This window comes from Mastigoproctus giganteus, chromosome 4 (genome assembly GCF_048544385.1).
Source record: "Mastigoproctus giganteus isolate SK-2022 chromosome 4, ASM4854438v1, whole genome shotgun sequence".
In the NCBI taxonomy this organism is placed as follows: Eukaryota; Metazoa; Arthropoda; class Arachnida; order Uropygi; family Thelyphonidae; genus Mastigoproctus; species Mastigoproctus giganteus.
This window is the reverse complement of record NC_143578.1, coordinates 62,241,519-62,264,213: the sequence shown is the minus strand read 5'-3', so window position 1 is coordinate 62,264,213 and position 22,695 is coordinate 62,241,519. Positions and strand designations below refer to the sequence as shown.

Below are 22,695 nucleotides of genomic sequence, written 5' to 3'. Positions count from 1 at the left end.
AGAAAGAAGATAAGAACATCACCGTATTTATTAGACACATTGGCCCAAACCGCGGTTACTCAAACATGTGTGCTTCTGCACGTTAGCATTTGACCACTCGGTTACTGCAACCGTTAGTCGTTCATTATTCTGTCATGACTCAGGCTATGCCTAAAAATGTAACATTTTTGCTCATTGTAAATCAAATTGTTCAGGCAAAAAAAAAAAAAAAATAATAAAATTTTAAAAAATAATTGTAAACTAAGTAGTTTTCCATTGCAAGTAATAGTTAGTGCGGGGGTGGTCAGCTGGTTTTGACATAAACGGCAATAGTTGCCAGAGCGACCCACTGTCAGCGTGTTGCCTTGGCCTCGCATACTGTCAGACCGCGCCTGCTTTTAGTAATATTGTGAACATCATGCAATGTACGTAACGAAAGACGTGTTTATTTATTTTTAATATTTGGTAATTTGCAACTATGATTATCAAATGCAAGTTAATAAACCAGATTTGTTCGTGTTAAATTTAATTTACGTGTGAATATTCAATACGAAGTGCGTTCTTGTACGGTAGGTGGCATTATTTTCCCTAACATTGAAGTAACTGTTGATTGAGTTGCACATGTTGTGATTGTAGTGCGGGAGAATTTAAGATAAGTTTCTTATTAAATTTTGACAGTGGTGTTGTATTTAAATGTTTCTTACTTTTCCAGCATGACGAGTGCAATTTCCAGAGAAGGTTCGGGTGATATACCAGTAGACGGTTTAATGGCTTTCGAGTTATTTGGTAGCGGAAATGGATTGACTTACAAGTATGCTTACATATTAAATATATTCATTTTCGAAAACGTTTTGCTCATTGCAATTTTTAGCTGCAGTTAATTGGTTATTTCTCAGCTTTCTGGATGTCGGATTTTGTTGGAATATATTGTCAATAGGCCAAGGATTGGCACAGGGATTAAATATGACACATTGACATAGTATAAAAAAACCTTATGGGATTAAATATGAATGAATAAATGAAAGCCGTAATCATTTTCTCTTAGAAATAGGTTTCGCACGTTTTATACATGACAAGGACTTGGCCAGTACATTTCTAATATGTATATTGGAAATATAGTCTAAAGAAACAACCCTGTTTTTACAGTTTTATGTATATAAAAGTATCGCCATACCCCAGAACATGGTGCACCTTCAGCCTGCCATGGTCTTGGGGTGTTTATTCCCCCCCCCCTTCCTGCTGTTTTAAAATAGGAAAACGAGTTCCCGATTTTAAAACAGCGGCAAGGGTGGGATAAACACCCTAACTAACGCTAACCATAGCAGGTTAGGCACATGATTTTCAAAGGGGGGGCACCGTGTTCTGTAGTTTTACCAAAATTATTAATCATCAAGTATAATTTAATTTGTAATCATTATAAAATAGGAATGACAGCCATAAAAAAAAAAAAAAAAGAACAAAATACCCATTTTGTTTGCCATCCATAGTAAATAATTTGAGGAATCCCTTAAGTTAATTCAAACTACTGCTTTTACCACACCAAGTGGAAATTTATTCCATCAATTGGTTACTCTAGTTGGAGGCAAATTAGTAGTAGTAGTAGTGGCATGTGATGCAAGAAAGCAAGTGTATGAACTTATGCAGCATCAGCCAAAAAAAAAAAAAAAAAAAATCACACCATTTCCTCCAAATGCCTGTCCAGGTCCTCCTTAAATTTATTTAACCTATCAACTTCCACAATGACAGATGGAAGTTTGTTCCAGCAAATTATTATTATTATTATTAGCTATATGGTGCAAGGAAGCTTAAGGCTTATGCTGCACCAGCCGAAAAAAAAAAAAATTCCTGAGTTACCCTGAGAGGTAGAGAGAGAGAGTCAAAAGTAGAAGGGAATCACCAAGAAAGAGAAGTATGATGATATCCAGCTCAGGACCCTGGGTGTGCCAATCCCATACTCACCAGATGTGAGCCCCTGGGGTTAACCTGCTGGCTAAAGGCAAATTTCCGCACATCTATTCTACATCTGTCTTTTCTTAATTTGAATTTATGCCCCCTTAGGTTCGTAATCTGAACAAGTGGAAGGATCCCATCAGGATTCAGCGTGCTCAACCCATTCAAGGCCTTATACACCTCAATCAGATCACCACGCAGGTGCCTAGTCTCCAGCCACTGCAATTTGCAGAACTTAAGCCTCTCTTGGTAAGAGGATCCCTTCATTCCCCTTACCAATCTTGTTGCCCTTCTCTGTACACGCTCAAGCAAATCTACATCCTTCCTAAAATGAGGCCTCCAGACCTGTACACTACACAGTACTCAAGGCGTGGCCTGACCATTGCCTTATACAGAGGAACAATCACCTCTTTTTCCCTGCTAGCAGAATTCCTATATATCATTGACAAAACCCCATGACCTGCCCTGGCAGCCTGTCTGCATTGCTCAGAAAATTTCATATCTGACTGCACAATTGCTCCCAGGTCTTTTCCATTTTCTACCACCTTAAATGTAGTACCACACAGTTGGTACGTTTCTCTGGGGTTACTTCTACACATATGCAGTACTTTGCATTTATCAAGGTTAAACTTCAGTTGCCACTTCTTAGCCCATCTGCCTAACTTATCTAGATCTTGTTGCAGTAGCACACTGCCATTACTGTGTCATTAACAACCCTGCCAACCTTTGTATCATCTGCAAACTTCGACACCTAAGCCTGATATACAAAACAACAGTAGACCCAACACCGAACTCTGTAGGACTCCACTAATAACATTAGTCTGCGAAGACCAGCACCGATTGATTACCACCCTCTGTCTTCTCCCACTCAACCATCCTTTTATCCATTATAGCAGCTTACCCTTAATACCATTCTGCTCCAATTTGTACAATAGTTTTCCATGCGCAACAGTGTCAAAAGCTTTCCTGAAATCCAAATATATGATATCAAAATTATTTTTTTCATCCAGTTCCTTTGTAACCACATCATAATATCCTATCAAATTTGTCAGGCAAGACAAATGCTGTGTCTGAATTATTGCTGCAGTCTTGTCTAGATGATCCTGCAATGCATCTTTCAGTGACTCCATTATTTTACCCGGAACAGAAGTTAAACTAACTGGTCTGTAATTACTCGCGTCACCCTTCGATCCCACTTTGTGAATTGGGGATACATTTGCACATCTTCAGTCCATGGGGAACTCCCCTAAGTCCAAGGATGCTCTCATAATTATGGCTAAGGGTTTGCTTAGTTGCTTTGCCGCCTCCTTTAATATAATTGGATAGATCCCATTTACCCCAGGTACCTTTCTTATGTTTGACTTCAACAATTTCTCCTCCACTTTGCTCTCAGTTATTACAAAATCATTAAGTACCCTGCTTCAATTTGATAACCTTCTGCTATTTTCAAACTTAATAACTCCTCATGCGTGAATGTAGATGCAAAATACTCATTCAGTTTGTTTGCTATCTGAGCAGAATCATCAACAGTCGAACCATCGATATCAAGTGGACCAATCAGATTCACCCCCTTCCTTTTAGAGTTTATATAAGTAAAGAAATCCTTGCTGTTTTTCTTAGCATCTTTTGCCAAAGATTTCTCGTAATCTGCCTTCGCCTGCCTAACCTTTTATATGGTATATAATGTAAATTATATACCATATAAAACTATATAAGATATATATATATATATTGCATTGTATTATTTATGGAACTTAAATTGTAATACAGTACCTTCTATAACAAGTTTCCATAAACAAAAATTTTCTCTGTATGCAGTAATAAATTCTTTAACATTTTAACAGCAATCTACAAACCATAGAGAAAGCATGACTGTTTTAGCAATAATGCATCCTTTTGGTTTACTGCTAGGTTGGCTGAATTGCAGTAAAAATTGAATAATAATTCCACACCACTCTAATATCCATCATTTCCCAATTTATATTTTTTTTCTTCAGTTGTCATCAATATGAAAGCCATCACCATTTAGTTTATTCAACCTTCTTATAGTCTTAAACACTTCAGTAAGTTACCTTGCAGATGCCTGATTTTCAGATGTTGAAATTTGCAGAGTCTGAGTCTGTGATAAGAGTACCATTTTGTGTTCTGCAATTAATCAGTTTCTTTTCTCTGTATGTGTTTCTCTGTACGTGTTTCTCTGTTCCAGCAGATTGTCTTTCCCTAAAATGAAGTTTCACTAAAGCATATATACCGTACACTAGAATTACAGTTATGCAAATACTAGTGATATAAAATTCAAGTTATTCAAAAATTGTCTTCCAAGTTTTTTCAGGTTTCTTTTTTATCCTAATTTCACTCAAAGAAATCGATACATTTGATAATCCCTTCTACAGCACCTACTATACTGGAAATGACAACCCAAATATGAACCAATGTAAACGGGAGTCGAGGTGTGGTTTCCAAACCACACAGAGGAATGCTACCCCTCTGTGTTACCAGGCAGTACTAGGTGGCAGTGACTCTAATTAACCAGTGCAATGCTGCAACTTTGCATGTTGGAGGCTTGAAGTGGCGGAACCCACATTTCATCTCCAGAGCAACGCTCTGGCAAACTCCCCCCCCCATCTCTTTCATCATGCAGTATTAATATTAGTATTAGCAATATCTACGTGGTGCAAGGAAGCCTATGGCTTATGCTGCACCAGCAAAAAAAAAAAAAAAATAATGAAATAAAATAATAAGAATAGGAAGAAATTAAAAAAATAATAATTAATGAGAGAAAAGGAAATAGACAACCTATGTGTTTCCCTCCTCCTATAGATAATTATTCAGCTCACCTTTGAATTTCTCTAAACTGTCAGCCTCTAACACATATGTAGGTAAATTATTCCAGTAATTTATAACTCTCTGACTAAAATAAAACTTCCTACAATCTAGTCTAAACATCTCCCCCTCCTTAACTTGAAATGATGGCCCCTTTGTTCTAGAATTATTTATAACCACCATGAAAATTTCATCCTCATTCATTTTGCTTACGCCTCTCAGAGCCTTAAATACCTCAATCAAGTGTCCTCTAAGGTGCCTAGTTTCCAAGCTCAGCAACCCACATAGTCGAAGTCTTTCCTCGTGTGGATGCCCTTTTGCCGATCTCACCAGGTAAGTTACCCATCTTTGGACCCTTTCAAGAAGCACAATGTTTTTCATTAGATGCGGTCTCCATACATGAACACAATATTCCAAGTGTGGTCTAACAATAGCCTTATATAACGGGATTATGATGTCCTTGTCTCTACTAGGAATTGTTCGATAAATCATCGATAGGACACCGTGGGCCTTCCTTGTAACTGGTCTACAAAGCTCGGAAAACTTCATGTCTGGCCATATCGTAATACCCAAGTCCCTTTCCTCCAATACTGGCCTTAGTTCAACTCCGCAAAGTGTATAAGTTATTTTAAGGTTACTGTTCCCCAGGTGCAATACCTTACACTTTGCTGGATTAAAGGATAGCTGCCATTTTTCTGACCATCCCTGAAGTCTATCTAGGTCATTCTGAAAAAGCTCTGCTTGGCAGTGATCATTAACTACTCTACCAATCTTTATATAATCTGCAAATTTAGACATCACGCCCTCTATCCGTTCATCGATGTCATTTATGAACATCAGAAACAACAGTGGTCCTAATACTGATCCTTGAGGAACCCCACTTCTTACATCAACCCAGTCTGAGGAATAACCATTTATCACAACCCTCTGCCTCCTGCCCTGAAGCCATTCAGCTATCCATCTAAGGATTTTTCCTGTGATTCCAACTTGTTCCAGCTTATAAAGTAACTGCTGATGTGGGACTGATTCAAATGCTTTGCTGAAATCCAAATAAACAATGTTGAATTATTCCCTATGTCCAGCAGTTGAGTGACCATGTCAAAATAGCTAACCGGATTAGTTAAACATGATTTTCCCTTTACAAAACCATGCTTGAGTATCTTTCAGAATTCCATTTCTATCTAAATGATTTTGAATGCCACCCTTGATCATTGTCTCCATGATTTTCACTACTACTGAAGTTAGACTAACTGGCCGTGAATTTTCCACTTCACTCTTAGAACCGCTCTTATGTATTGGAGATACATTGCCACTTTTCCAATCCAACGGAATCACTCCTGGGTCCAGTGATGCTCTCATAATTAGCCTTAATGGTTCAATGCACTCAGCCCCGAGTATCAAGCGATAGTTTCCAAGCAGTTTATAGAGCGATTTTCTAGTGTTTCTCTAGAGCAAGTACTAGCTTTTTTCATAAACCCTCCTCCGCTCGCAACGTTGCTGCTGACCTCTAGCAACATCACTGCTGTAACCAATTGCAACATTACTGCTTTTTTATTTTTCTAATCACTTTGTCACTGATTGGCATTGCTCTTGCTTCCATGTGGAGGAGCTGTTAACCTGAGAGAAGCAATCCTCTCTCCCAGGGCTAAAAGGAGCAACAATGGATTGTGATGAATATCTACCAATAGAGCCAACAGGCTCTCAACATATTGACACCCGTAGAAGGGAACATGATCTCAGTTTCTCTAAAAGAATGAGAACAGATTCTAGCAAATCAGAACCACCAGCTTTTCTGATGGATTCATTATTGACTCAACCGGTAAGCAAATTGTTGCCCTTTGTCATTCAAAGATGTCTTGAAAATTCAGCACACCAAAAATGGTAAAACGACTCCAGTCAGGAGATCTATTAATTGAAACCACGTAAGTAAGACACTGTACTGTTATTGAAACTGTCTATAAGCGGAATCCCAATCAAAGTTACACTGCATAATACGCTCAAGTCCTCAAAAGGAGTGATAAGTGAGTGGAATTTATTGAACATCGCTGAAGAGGAGATAGTTATGGAATTACAAGAGTGTCCAAATTTTAAGAGGGCTCACCCAGCTTATTCAAAATCGTGTAATCTGTGGAAAATGGAAAAAAGATACAAAAGTATAAGATTGAAAATAAGGTGTCATATCAAGAAGGCAAGTGAAGGTAACTATGCCAAGCCAAAACACAGCTATGTCTCTGCTACCCAAAACTATCAAGCTGTTTCAACCCAAATGGAAGTTTCAATCCCACCTAACACATCCATTGCAGAATAGACACGATCTGTCCTTTTGACAAATCAGCCAACTAACAAACCTGTTTCGGTCAATGAAATGAACAATACCCCACTCTTAGTTCCATCTAAAATTGCATCAATTGATGAAGTACAAAGGAAACCACAAAGGAAACATGCAACTGAATTGCTACAACCAAATTCAAGCAGCATGGACAACGAAGATGTAAATGTATAAGAAGAAATAGTCCTTGATCTTCATGCAGAATACGACATGGAGACCAGATGTGCAATTACTGGATGATATAGAAGAAAGTATAGATTATGGACACCCTATTTTTCCTAGAGAGGATAAGATCAAATATAATCATCAAAAGCAAACTGCTCCTCACAAGAAACAGACTGACTCATCTTCCCCTCTCTAAAACCAAGTAATGAAGCACATTATACATTGGAATTGCAGGGGTTTACGCAGTAATACTGATGATACCTGCAATGACAACGTAACAAATGTGAAGAGACTCAAGAAATTTGACAAAGATGATGTTGATCAAGCTCTGCTGAAATGGTTCACTCCACAAAGAAATGCCAGTTTGCCCATAAGTGGACCAATCTTAAAGGCTAAAGTTGAAGAATTTGCACAGCTTTTCAACTATGCAGGATTTTGTTGCTCAAATGGGTGGCTTGATTGTTTTAAGAATCGGCATAAAATTTGCTATAGCAAAATCAATGGAGAAGCATCTGCCTTGGACATGGAGATAACATCTACGTGGATGACCGACGTGTGGGCGCTTCATTCTCAAGGCTACAATGACATCTATAATATGAAGCTGAAATTTTCAATCATGTTACTCCTGACCAAACTTTGAAATTCCAGGGCAAAAAATGCATTGGAGGAAAGTTGTCGAAGAATAGACTTATAGTGGCTATCTGTGCGAATATGTCTGGGATAGATAAAAAAAGGCTTCTAGTGATTGGAAAGTCTGCCAAATCAAGGTGCTTCAAGAATGTGAAGCAACTTCCAGTGGCTTAAACATCAAACAGAAAAGCTTGGATGACTTCATATATTTTCACGGATTACGTCAAAAAGCGGGACAAAGATCTTCGTACAGAAAAACGCAAAATTATACTTGTTGTAGATAACTGTCCTGCACATCTACAGAAAGTCAACAATTTAAGTCACATAATGCTTGTTTTTTTGCCTCCAAACACTACAGCAGTGCTACAACCAATGGATCAAAGCGTGATCAGAAGTTTCAAAGCCCATGTTTGTTGCAACTTGGTCCTTTTGCTCATTGACAGAATAGACAAGGGAATTGAAACAAAAATCTCAGTTCTAGAAGCTATGCACTTTATGAGTAATGCATGGGAATCCGTTTTGCAAAGTTGCATTCAAAACTGTTTCAAGAAGGCTTGATTTCAGTCAAAGCAAGATAACGTTACTGGTGAGGAAGATCACATTCTGTTATCTGAGTGGTTGCAAAAAGGAGTCTAGAGTATTTGAATCAACTTCCAAATGATGACGACGTCATAATTTCGTGAGCTCTTACAACAGAAGACATAGTAGAAACTATCCAAGTAGCAGGTGAAGAAACTGAAGAAGTAGATGAAGAAAACTGCATTTGGCCTCTGTCATATGGAGCAGCTGTTGCCAGTGTAGATCCTTCAGTGTTTTTTTTGAAGTTACAGACGATACTGTTGCTGAGGTATTTAGTGCCTTAAGTCTGATCAGAAGATTGTTGATACAAAAGCAGAAACCAGTCAAGTGACCCTACATTCATTCCTGAAAATTGGATAATCACTTTTCGAAACAATCAGCCCTTTTTAGGGCCAAAAATAATTTCGATATGTAAGTTAAAATCTTTTACAGTTTGCAATTCATGTTTGCCTCTAGTTCCTCACTTCTGTTGTTCCGAATCACCTACCTTGGGTATAATGAGTACTTGGATACGGTGAGCACATCTTGCTGTCCAGTGAAAATCATTATAAACGAGTTAAACTGTATATGTAGAATTCAAACAACGCAGGCACCTTGCCCTAATCATCGGGTATTATGAAAATTCTCCAAAGCAGATTGGGAAAAGTATTCTTTGTCCATCTCCTCTGATAGCCAATTGATACGACTAGGGACCATTGATGATGTCACTGAGCACATTGCTAAACAAATACTAGAAGCAGTTTCCGAAGCAATACCACAGTCTTCTGCTTTAAAACATGGAAATCTTAAACACTGGTGGAATGATGCTTGTACCATGGAAAAAATAAAGCCTCAAATCTGTTCCGTAAGTTTCCAACCACTGGCAACCTAATTCAGTTTAAAAGGCTTAAGGCAAAATCACGACAAATCAGAAGAAAAGCTAAAAAAGAATCATGGATACAGTTTGCCTCCTCTATCACAAAGGACACTAGCAGTAAAATTATTTGGAAAAAAATTCGACAACTAAATGGCAATTATTTACCAGTTTCTGCTCCAATTTTAACCAAGAACGGATAAAAAATATCTTCACCACAAGAAATAGTTAACGTGCTTGCAGAAACTTTCTCTGAAACGTCTGCCACTACTTATAATGTTTCCTTTCTACAAATCAAAGCCATAGCAGAAAAATATAAGATAAATTTCCAAACTACCCAGTCTAGCCTACAATCAACTTTTTTGTCTTTTTGAACTCCAAACTGCATTAAACAGATCCCCTAATAGCACTGCTGGAGCTGATGGAATCTTTTATGTAATGCTAAAACATCTAAACAATATAGCTTTGAATTTGCTAATAACATTCTTTAACCAGATCTTTCTTGAAGGTACATATCCCTCTACCTGGCACCACTCCATTATTTTAGCCTTTCCCAAACCAGGAAAGGATCAATCACTCCCACAAAATTACCGACCAATCTCCCTCACCAGTTGTCTAGGTAAAACTCTAGAAAGGATGATATACAGACGACTCACCTGGGTTCTTTAAATTCAAAAACTGATAAACAATAATCACTTTGGATCTCATGGTGAAAGCAGAGACTGATATCCGAAATGCTTAGGTGAAAAATGAACATCCTGTAATGGTAAGTTTGGATATTGAAAAGGCTTTTGACACAACCTGGAAGTATGGCATATTGCAAGAACTTGATTCCCTTGGATTGTGATTATATTTGCCGAAATTTATCCAAAACAGAACTTTTCAGATCTGTTATCAAACAGTACTTTCTCGTATCTATACCCAAGAAGGTGTCCCACAAGGGTCAATACTTAGCGCTACTCTTTTTTTCACTTAGGCTAAACACTATAACCCACAACATTCCCAATACTGTAGAATTATATATGTATGCCAATGATCTATCTTTCAGTTCAAAAAAATATTCATACAATTGAAAGACCGCTACAACTCTCCATAAATAAGCTAGAAATATGGACACTACAGAATGGATATCTCAAAATTAAAAACAGTTGCAATTCACTTCTGCCAAAAACGCAAGCTGCATCCAGAAACAGGAACTTTGACTAAAAACTTCAATGATACCTCTCGCCAGTAAACTTCGTTTCCTAGGCTTAATATTGGACACCAAATTTAACTTTGTTTCTCATATCACATACCTCCGAACTGTTTGTTTAAAGAAACTTAATATACTTAGGTCCATTTCTGCTATGACATGGGGTTCTGATGGATACTCTTACATTTGTATTGTGCTCTTATCAGGTCTCGTTTAGATTATGGTGCTATTGTATATGATTCAGCTAGGAAAAGTGTATTAATCAGACTTAATACCATCCAATACAGTGTCCTTCGTGCTGCTCTGTGCACATTTAGAACATCCCCTGTCCAGAATCTGTATGTAGAGGCACACAAACCTCCACTTCACCTTACAAGGAAAATGCTGCTTTTTAATTATGCAGCCAAAATTCAAAGCCTTCCAGCCCATCTTGTTCGACCATTGCTTCCCAACCCCGAATGGACCACGTTCTACAACAGCAAAGCTACTGAAAATAGACCCACTGGTATTCGATTAAAAGAATTGATACACAGCTGGGACATAAAATTTGACAATATGCTTCAAGAGAACGGTGTACCTGATCCACCCTGGTCTGTAAATCTCCCTCACTGTGATACCTATTTTCATCAGTGGGGAAAGAAATCCCTAGCAGATGAAAGTAGTAAACAACTAAATAAAGGCCACGCCCTGAACAATGCTCAACGCTGTATAATATATACCGATTGTTCGAAAACCATCTGCCATTGGTGCAGCAGCTGTCCTTTCCTCTTTTACACTTTATGTATATCAATACCAGTTGAATGTACAGTTATACTACAGATTTATATGCAATAAAATTAGCCCTAGAGAATATAAACACTTTCCACAATACTAGCAGTATAATGTACACAGATTCCATGAGTGCAGTGTCTGTATTAGACAAATTTTCAATACTGCATCCCATCGTAAAACAAATATTTTCTTGCTTAAACCACCTACGAAGTAAGAATCATGCAGTGATATTTTGCTGGATCCCAGGGCATTCTGGTATCACAGGTAATGAGAAAGCAGACCAGGCAGCCAAACAGTACAATACCATCACATTACCAAGTACCATATATAGATTATTTGAAGTGCATTAAAAAAAAATTATACATTTCAGTGGTGTGAAATCTGGAAGTAACAAATGAACAACAAATTGCTCGAAATCAAAGAGGAACCAGCACTATGGAAATCTAGCTTCAGGAAAAACAGACAGGATGGGGTTGTTCTAGCAAGATTACACATCCAACCCACATATATCTACTCAAGGAGGATGACCCACCTCAATGCACACATTGTACATTACCACTTACTGTCAAGCATATACTCTTAATTGTATGCACATTCCCATCTCAGAAAAAATACTTTCCTTTCACTGTCACGACTGAGAGAGCCTGTATCATTCACCCATATTATTGAAAACAGTGCAAATTTAAATGAACTATTTACCTTTCTTAAGCAAATATGAATATATGATTTACTCTGGTGACAAATTGGACCAAATTTTTATATAAAAATATAACATAGGAATAGGCCTATTTTGGCCCCAGTTGCCCTTGTGCCCAAAAACACCAATACTGATCAATGCACTCACTTGCCTCCTCAATTAAGATTATAGGGTATAGGCTATCAACACTGGGAGCCTTACTTACTGGCCTGTAGACTTAACTTTTTTCATTAAATAAACATATGAAATTTCAACATCATTAATTACATTTTTTTTTTTTTTTTTTCAACTTCATTCCCATAATTTTCTCATTGACGTAAAGGGTTTTTCTTCTGTAAATATTGATGCAAAGTAACTGTTGAATTCATCTGCAACTTTAGCTGGGGTATCTAATACTATCCCACGTCCATTACATAAGGGTCCAATCTGGTTTGACCTTCTCTTTGCATTTATATATGTGACGATGACGCTATCTCCCCTCTTTGCTCGCTTTGCCAGTGATTTCTCATAATCTGCCTTTGCCAGCCTAACCATTTCTGTGGCACTATTACATATCAATTTGTAGTTGTTATAGGCTTCAGCACTTTTTATTGCTCTCTAACTTTTCCATGCTGTCTTTTTCTGCTCAAGTAATTTGGCAACTGGATTGATGTCTTTTGAGGTTACAATGGACATCATGGCGAGATCCAATCTTTCTTACATTTTGAGGGTACAGCTCTAAAATTGTTTTTGCAGGCTGGTTGGCTGGTAGAAAGTCAAGTGGACCGAATCTATTGGTAACTCTCTAGAAGGCCTTCCAGATCAGCTAGTGTAGTAGTAGTAGTGGCATGTGATGCAAGAAAGCAAATGTATGAGCTTATGCAGCATCAGCCAAAAAAAAAAAAAAAAATCACACCATTCCCTCCAAATGCCTGTCCACTTCCTCCTTAAATTTATTCAACCTATCAACTTCCACAACGACAGATGGAAGCCCGTTCCAGCAATTAACCACCCGCTGGCTAAAGGCAAATTTCCGCACATCTATTCTACATCTGTCTTTTCTTAATTTGAATTTATGCCCCCTTAGGTTCGTAATCTGAACAAGTGGAAGGATCCCATCAGAATTCAGCGTGCTCAATCCATTCAAGGCCTTATATACCTCAATCAGATCACCGCGCAGGTGCCTAGTCTCCAGCCACTGCAATTTGCAGAACTTAAGCCTCTCTTGGTAAGAGGATCCCTACATTCCCCTCACCAATCTTGTTGCCCTTCTCTGTACCCGCTCAAGTAAATCTACATCCTTCCTAAAATGAGGTCTCCAGACCTGTACGCAGTACTCAAGGCGTGGCCTGACCATTGCCTTATACAGAGGGATAATCACCTCCTTTTCCCTGCTAGCAAAATTCCTATATATCATTGACAAAACCCCATGACCTGCCCTGGCAGCCTGTCTGCATTGCTCAGAGAACTTCATATCTGCCTGCACAATTACTCCCAGGTCTTTTTTCATTTTCTACCACCTTAAGTGTAGTACCACACAGTTGGTACGTTTCTCTGGGGTTATTTCTACCCATATGCAGTACTTTGCATTTGTCAAGGTTAAACTTCAGTTGCCACTTCTTAGCCCATCTGCCCAAATTATCTAGATCCTGTTGCAGTAGCACACTGCCATTACTGTCATTAACAACCCTGCCAACCTTTGTATCATCTGCAAACTTTGACATTAAGCCTGATATACCTTCATCAATATCATTGATAAATATACAAAACAACAGTGGACCTAACACCGAACCCTGTGGGACTCCACTAATAACATTAGTCCAAGAAGAGCAGCACCCATTGATTACCACCCTCTGTCTTCTCGCACTTAACCATCCTTTTATCCATTGTAGCAACTTACCCTTAATACCATTCTGCTCCAATTTGTACAATAGTCTTCCATGCGCAACAGTGTCAAAAGCTTTCCTGAAATCCAAATATATGATATCAAAATTGTTTTTTGCATTCAGTTCCTTTGTAACCACATCATAATATCCTATCAGATTTGTCAGACAAGACTTTCCCTTAACAAACCCATGCTGTGTCTGAATTATTGCTGCAGTCTTGTCTAGATGATCCTGCAATGCATCTTTAACCAGCGACTCCATTATTTTACCCGGAACAGAAGTTAAACTAACTGGTCTGTAATTACTCGTGTCACCCTTCGATCCCCCTTTGTGAATTGGGGATACATTTGCACATCTCCAGTCCGTGGGAACCTCCCCTGAGTCCAAGGATGCTCTCATAATTATGGCTAAGGGTTTGCTTAGTTGCTTTGCCGCCTCCTTTAATATAACTGGATAGATCCCATCCACCCCAGGTGCTTTTCTTACGTTTAACTTCAATTTCTCTTCCACTTTGCTCTCAGTTATTACAAGATCATTAAGCACCCTGCTACAATTTGATAACCTTCTGCCATTTTCAAACCTTAATAATTCCTCACGTGTGAATGTAGATGCAAAATACTCATTCAGTTTGTTTGCTATCTGAGCAGGATCATCAACAGTCGAACCATCGATGTCAAGTGGACCAATCAGATTCATCCCCTTCCTTTTAGAGTTTATATAAGTAAAGAAATCCTTGCTGTTTTTCTTAGCATCTTTTGCCAAGGATTTCTCGTAATCTGCCTTCGCCTGCTGAACCTCCTTTGTGACCTGATTACAGATTAACTTATATCTGCCATAGGCTTCTGAGTCGCTTAGTGTATAATCTTGCTGCCGCTACTCTGCCAGATATTGACTGGACGGAGTCCGAGTAGTGTGTATACAGGGGACATTGTTGAGGCCATGTTATATCAAGGAGCTGGGTATATTCCATATTCTTGCTGGATGTATACCCTATCCAAAAATTTCATTACTTCATATAGTATGTCCTCCCACCTTTTCTTACTACTGAACACACCATAAATTGGCAAACTAATAGAAAAAAACTTATCTGCGAAAACATCTAACTCTCCCAAATGCTTCCTTGTTCATTTCACAAATATACGTTGTCTCAGTTGCAATTTCAATAATGTCCATATCCACTTAGTCTGCCGAACTCCACATACTTTTTCTACCAGAATCTCAATTATCAGTTGATTCAATGACTGCTCATCTTAGTTGTCTGAATTATTTTCTGTATGATTCTTTTCACTTCAAAGGTGGTACTTGTGTATATGTCTGCTCTGATATTCCATGTCAAGAGATTTAGTAATCTGGAATTTTCTCTTTTAAATCTTCTCTGGCTTAAAATCTCTCTACTGCATTCTATCAAATTCATCTGTTGCTGCTGTTGTTCTCCCAACTCCGCTAATCACTTGGAATTCTTTGCCTTCCTCTCTTTGAAACTTAACTTTCTCTAGTCCAACTTTCCTAAGAGTGATATAGTTTATTAGTTTTCCTTGGTGATTTTAATATTCACAACTCTAGTTGGCTTCTTTTTTCTAGCCACCTGGACCCAGCTGGTCGAGATGCTGAGGATTTTGCAATTACTAATGACCTTGCACAGTAGCAGACAGTTATAACCACACAGCTAACTCTCTTGATGTTTATCTCACAAACAACCCCTTCTGAGTAGGTGGTCGAGGTGAGTGGTCCTCTAAGGCACCTCAGATCACAACTTGGTGATGGTCTCTTCTTCAATGGAGCCTTTCTCTTGTGTCCATTCTCAACCTCATGTTATTAGGCATTACAAGAATGCAAAATGCAATGATCTGCGAGATTTATATTCTTGGTTGAATTACTGTTTCAAATCTTCTGATGTCAATATTTGCTCAGATTGTGTCAACAAAATTATTCTTGTAGTGATGAAATCCTTTATTCCATGCTCCACCTTAAAATCTCGTCCTTTGTCTAAACCTTGGTTTTCCAATAAATGTACTTGGGACGCTTTCAAGATAAGAATATTGCAGTTGGCTTGTATTCAAATATCCAGGTTAATTTTTTGCCTACTTCAAAGCTTTGAGCAATTGTAAAGCAATTATTAATCAGTCCAATCTAGATTTTGAACATGCTAAGAGTACAAAACTTACTTCTTGTCCAACTGGTGGTCGAGCATTTTGGTCTCTTGCCAAAGCTATTGGTTGCAATGTTTGCCCATCTCTGTGAAAACCAGATGGTTCTATTGCCACTTCAGCCAAAGTAGGATGCTAACAGGTCAGCAATAAAGCTGACCAGCTAGAATCCTACTTTTCTTCTATCTTGTGTATTAGTGATCTTGGTAAACCAGCTCCTACAATTTCTAGTACACTCCTTTCAATGCATCCTATGGTTTTCTGTGAAAAGGACGTCAGAAGGATTTTGAACAATCATTATACTAACAAAGTTCCAGGTCCTGATGGTATTTCCCCACTTGTTCTCAAAACCCTTACTCCTGAGCTAACCCCTGTTCTGTCACCTTTTTTCACTTATTCTACAGGTGTTTTCCCTTTTGATTGGAAATTTGCTTATTTCCAGCCAGTCCCAAAAAAAGATGACAAATTCTTTGCATCCAATTATTGTGTCGTTGTACTTCTACTCTTTCTGAAATAATGGAGAAATCAGTTAACTGCCATCTCTTGAACTATCAAAAAACCATCTATCTGATCAATGATCGCCAGTATGGATTCCGTCAGTGTTGATATTTGGCATATGTCACCCATCTATGGACAAATTCAATGGAAAAGTTTGATGAAACTCAAGCAGTTGCTCTTGACATTTCAAAGGCTTTTGATCATGTTTGGCATAAAGGTTATCTTCTAAATAAGTTTCCATCTTGTGATTTACCAACTGTTTTTTGTAATTGGATATCCAGTTTTCTCTCTGATTGAACACTGCGTGCAATGGTAGATGGCTCTCTGTCTTCTAATTTTTCCACCAATGCATGTGTTCCCAAGGTTCATTTCTTTTCCTCTTGCATATTAATGAATTCTTCCATTGACCAGAAATCCTATCCATATTTTTGCTAATGATAGCACATTGCATTCCACCTTCAGTGTGAGAAACCTTGTCCTTCACAAACAGCTTCAAATTCACAAATATCTATTGCCAATTCCTTAAATGATTTCCAGGTAAATCTCCAGCGTGGCAAACTTAGTTAATTTCAATCCCTCTAAAACTCATTCTGCCTCTTTCTCAGATTACAAACCTGAAGAGGAGGCATAAATTCAAATTGCGGAAGGACAGTTGTAGAATAGATGTGTGGAAATTTGCCTTTAGCCAGCTGGTAGTTGATTGCTGGAACAAACTTCCATCGGTCACTGTGGAAGTTGATAGCTTAAATAAATTCAGGGAAGAACTAGACAAAGTTTTAGTGTGAGTGTGAATGGATGGGTGAAATGGGAAGGTTTTTTTTTATTTTTTAAAATTTTTTTTTTTTTTGGCTGATGCTGTATAAGCTTGCTTTCTCGCATCATATGCCTCTAGTAATGCTAATGACTTAATTAGTACTTCAAATTCAACAAATTTATTTAATGCTCCTAGCATTAGTGTGCATGCAAGTATACAGGCATATGTTCTTACTCTTAGTTACCCTAACATTGCCCATGTATTTATTTGCTCCATGATGACCCACAGCAGGGCCTGAAGTCCCAGACACCTTGCTTTTCAGGCTGCTGTATGTACCAATAGTAGCAATGCAAGAATAACTTTCACGTCTGCCTGTGACTCTAGTTAAGCATTAGTCTGGGTATCCCCCCCCAGGCTAGCAGCTTTCTGACCCACCTATCACTGCCTCAATAGCATCAGCAAATATTCTTGCACCCCTTCCATTCAGGTGTATCTGATCTCTGTAAACAACAGTCTATCCTGTTAACAAGCACAGACTATGCTGAGAAAAGGCTTTGGTTCTGCAAATTGCAGCAACTGGAAACTAATTTAGACACCTGCAAGGATATTAGATTGAGGTTTTTAAGGCTTAGAATGGATTGAGTAAGCTTGATGCTTATGGTATCCTGCCTCTTGAAGAGACTACATATGTGAGGAGGCATAAATTCAAATTGAAGGATGGTTGCAGGATAGATGTGTGGAAGTTTGCCTTTATCCAGCAGGTGTTTGATTATTGGAACAAACTTCCATCTGTTGTTATGGAATTAGGTAGTTTGAATAAATTCATGGAAGAATTAGAAAGATTACTGGAGGGAATGGACTGGTGATATAATTTTTTTTTTTTTTTTTTTTTGGCCAATGCTTTATAAGATGGACTTCTTGAATAATATGCCACTACTGCTAGTAAAAAACTTCACTGTAAAACAAAATGGGTACATCACCATTACATAAATGTTTTTTTTTTTTTTTTTTTTCAGTGAGTTTTATATTTCACATCATGTTATTTGGAAATAGCAGATAATGTACATAGCGTGCTTTACTTTTTTTACACACAGACACATGAAATATTTCAGTTCAGTTTTTTTTTTTTTTTTTGGTGGGCTTGTTTCTTTAAATTTTTATTATATCATTCTTATACTAGTGAAAGTGTAAAATCAGATTTGTACAGTTGTATAATACTTTATATAGTACAACTTCCTTAAACAGTGAGCCCTGCATAGATTAATAATGTATAAAATTACAGAGATGGCATTACTTGAACTTTGATCATTTTCATAATGATTCAGCCTTTTAATTTGCTACTACTTGTAAGGGTGACTACAGTGGGACCAAATGATGACGTTACCAACAGCAAATTCTAAATCATAAATTTATAAATGATTATTACTTCCTTCTAAATCGAAGGAAGTAATAATCATATATAAATTATCAGGTAATTCAGAATCCTATAGTAGATATAAATTAGTCTGTAATCATGTCACAAAGTAAGTTAGGCAAGCTAAGCAGATTATGAGAAGTTTCTGACAAAGAATGCAAAGAAAAAGCAGTGAACACTTCTATACTTATATTAACAGTAGAAGAAGTGGTTGAATGGGCGTCTCTGTAGCCAGGTGGGAAGGAGCAGCAGTGCGTAGCACACGCTTCTTGATTAGACCGGGGTTCGAGCCCGTCACCACCAAATACGGAGCATGCGGAAAGGTCAAGGGAATGACCACTGCATATTCCCGGAGCAATATGGCCTTAGTTGCTAACGCTCCTAAAAACCAAATAACAAACAAACAAGTGGTTGAATCACATTGGGCCACTTGATGACAATGGGTTAACTGTTGATCATCCTGCTCAAGTTGCTGACAAATTGAATAGGTATTTTAAATCTGCATTTAACATGAGGAATTCTTTAGCTGAGGGAATGCCAGAAGTTTGTCAAACTTCAGTGAGGAACTGAATGACTTTGTGATAACTGAAAGTAAAGTGGAGGAGGAATTGTTGAAGTTGAAAATAAAAAAGGTACTTTCGGTGGATGGGATCTATCCACTCATATTTAAAGAGGCAGCAATGAAGTAAGCAAGCCTTTAGCCATAATTCTGAGAGCATCTTTTGATTTGGGGGGGGAGGTCCCTATGGACTGGAGATGTGCAAATGTATTCCCAATTCATAAAGGGGGATGAAAAGGCGACATGCATAATTGCCAACCTGCTAGCTTAACATCTGTTTCAGGGAAAATAATGGAGTGACTGGTTAAAGAAGTAATGCAGGATCATCTGAACAGCAATACAATTATACTGCAGTCACAGTATGGATTTGTTAAGTGGTGGTGTTGTTGTCTAACCAATCTGATAGGCTACTATGATGGAGTGACCAAGGATCTGGATACAAAAAAAAAATACATTTGATATTATGTACTTGGATTTCAGGAAGGCTTTTGATTAAGGGTAAGTTACTGGGATAAAGGGATGGTTAAGTGGAAGAAGACAGAGTGGTAATCAATAGGCATTGTTCTATCAGTGGAGTCCTACAGGGTTCAGTGCTGGGCCCATTGTTCATTTCAGTATTTATCAATGATATTGATGAAGGTAAGTCAGGCTTAATGTCAGAAATTGCAGTTGATACAAAGATTGGCAGATTGGTTAATGACAGTAATCAGTGTGAGCTACTTCAACTATCATTTCTCAACCCAATTTTCTGAGATCCTGTTGCAGTAGCTCACACTGATTACTGTCATTAACCAATCTGCCAATCTTTGATAAGTTACACAGTTGATAAGTTACTCTGGGATTACTGCTATCCATATGCAGTACTTTACATTAAGAAATGCAAAGTACTGCATATGGATAGCAGTAATCCCAGAGTAACTTATCAACTGTGTGGTACTATACTCAAGATAGTGGAAAATGAAAAAAACTGGGGGTCAGATATGAAATTCTCTGAGCAGTGCAGACATGCAGCCAAAATAACTAATGGGATTTTGTTAATGATATACAGAAACTTTGCTAGAAGGAATAAGGAGGTGATTATCCCTTTGTACAAGGCCATGGTTAGGCCACATCTTGAGTATTGCATACAAGTCTGGAGGCTTCACTTTGGGAAGGATGTAGATCTGCTGGAATGAGTAGAGAGAAGGGAAACCACATTGGTGAAGGTAACAGAAGGGTGCTCTTACCTAGAAAGAATTCATTTCTGCAAGCAGTTTCTGGAGACTAGGCACCACCTGTGAGGTGATCTGGTATGGGGTGTTTAAGGTCTTGAATGGATTGAATAAGCTAAATGTGAATGGAATTTTTCCTCTTGCTGAGACTGCTCACATGGAGGGACATAAATTTAAGTTTAGGAAGCATAGTTGCAAGATGTGCGGAGGTTTGCTTTCGGCCAGCAGGTGGTTAGTTGTTGGAACAGGCTCTCATCTATTTTTGTGGAAGTGGATGGTTTGAATAAATTCAAGGAAGAACTAGACAAATTCTTGGAGGGTATGGATGGGAGAAGTGTGGCATTTTTTTTTTTTTTTTTTTTCTGGCAGATGGCCATTTATATAAACTTGCTTTCTTGCATCATTTGCCACTACTAGTGTTAGATGGACTGAATTTCAAAAATAATTGAATAAAAATAAATAAAACTTGTGTCAAAAAGAAAAAGATTGACATCTTTGTAACAAGAAAACATTGTAATTAATTTAAAACTGTACAGAATATGTATATAATAAATGCAAATTCCTATAATTTCTTCCTTTAGTATTTCTTTTTTGCTTCCCTTTTATACTGTTAATATAGATGCATTTAAAATTGACTTTCTGAAATACCTTTAGTCCTAGTCCTGGTATATTATATGGAATCCTGATCAATAGCTAATGAACAGAATTAATTAGTTGTATAGTAGGTCAATCACTTTTGTCCATACCAGAAAAGGTTCCTGTATTTTGTAGTCAGAATCTCACAGGCAGTCATAGCGCTCTCTCTGACCCTGAGTGCAAAGTGAATTTCAGTGTCTTCTCTCCAATTAGTAGATTACTGAGAATATTCAAGTTTTCATTTACACAGTTATTTTATTTCTGCTCTTCAAAGTAAAGAAGTAAGCTTACTAAAAAGAAAGGAAAGACACTTTTCTTCTTGTATATAGAACTAACCTTCATAACACACTAATTAACCTCTTATTGCTTGGTCACTGGTGGCACTGCTTCTGTCTCCACCTGGTGTGACTGGAAACCTTGGGGGGGGGGGGGAAGTTATCCCCCAGCACTTGAGCCTTGAGCCTAGATCTTATAACCTAAATTAAGCCAAACATGACTCATTAGAAATCAAGAGGAGAGTATGGAAAAATGAGAATCAGCAGAATATGTATTCTTTATTACACTTTCTTTTGTCCAAACCTAGGTGCCCTTTCAAATTCAGAAACATTTAGAAATTTTCCTCAGCTGGTTCACTGAAAATGGTGAAAAGACTCCAATCTGGAGATTTATTAGAGAAACATTGAAGCGGCTGAGCATGAGAATTCTCAGGCTCTATTGAAAATCAATTTTGGTGGAATACCTATACGGGTTATCACTCATGCTACATTAAATAGTTCCAAGGGAGTGACTGCAGAATGGGACCTGATGAATGTCACTGAATACAAGCTAGTTCAATAACTAAAAGACCAAAAAGTCGTTCAACCAAAATAAATAATGATTAAAAAAAATAGTAAACTTGTTACTACTGGAAACATTATTCCAGCATTTGGTACACAAACTTACCATTGTGTGCCACAGCCGGATGCCTCAATTGCAACCTACGTCCCCATATTCCCAACCCAATCAGCTGCTTCAAGTATCAGAAATTTGGACACTCAAACATACTGTTTGAGTGTCCAAACAAACTAGGTCACTCTGAAGAATCAGAGCTTTTTCAGAGTAACCTAGATAAACTACAGAGATGGTCAGAGAAGTGGCAGCTATGCTCTAATTCAGCAAAATGCAAGGTCTTACACCTGGGAAACAGTAACCCCAAAATAACTTATACTTGGTGGAGGTGAACTAAAGTCAGTAAAAATACAAGTGGAAGAATGGGACTTGGGAGTTACAATACAATCAGACATTAAATTCTCTGGGCATTATGACAGGTTGCAAGGAAGGCCCATGGTGTCCTATCAATAATTTATCAAACATTTTCTAGTAGAGATAAGGACGTCATAATCTCATTATATAAGGCTATTGTTAGCCCACACTTGGAATACTGTGTTCAGGTGTGGAGGCTGCACCTAAAAAAAAAGACATAGTGCTTCTTGAAAGGATCTAAAGACAGGTAACTCACCTGGTGAGATCGGCAAAAGGTGTCCATATGAGGAACGACTTCAAATATGTGGGTTGCACAGCTTGGCAACTAGGCGCTTTAGAGGAGACTTAATTGAGGTGTTTAAGGCTCTGAGCAGGAAAAGTAAAATGAATGAGTACAAACT

The 22,695-nt window shown here is 37.9% G+C and overlaps 1 protein-coding gene across 1 annotated transcript in view; it reads left to right on the top strand.

Moving 5' to 3' along the window:
- Nucleotides 1-463: 463 nt before the first annotated feature.
- Nucleotides 464-22,695, top strand: part of LOC150086779 (inosine-5'-monophosphate dehydrogenase 1a-like) — a 199,643-nt gene continuing 177,411 nt past the window's right edge. Inside the window, exons 1-2 of the mRNA XM_090371573.1 lie at nucleotides 464-548; nucleotides 692-790. Coding sequence (XP_090227699.1) covers nucleotides 693-790 — 98 coding nt within the window. The 5' untranslated portion in view covers nucleotides 464-548; nucleotide 692. The remainder of the gene's footprint in view (nucleotides 549-691; nucleotides 791-22,695) is intronic.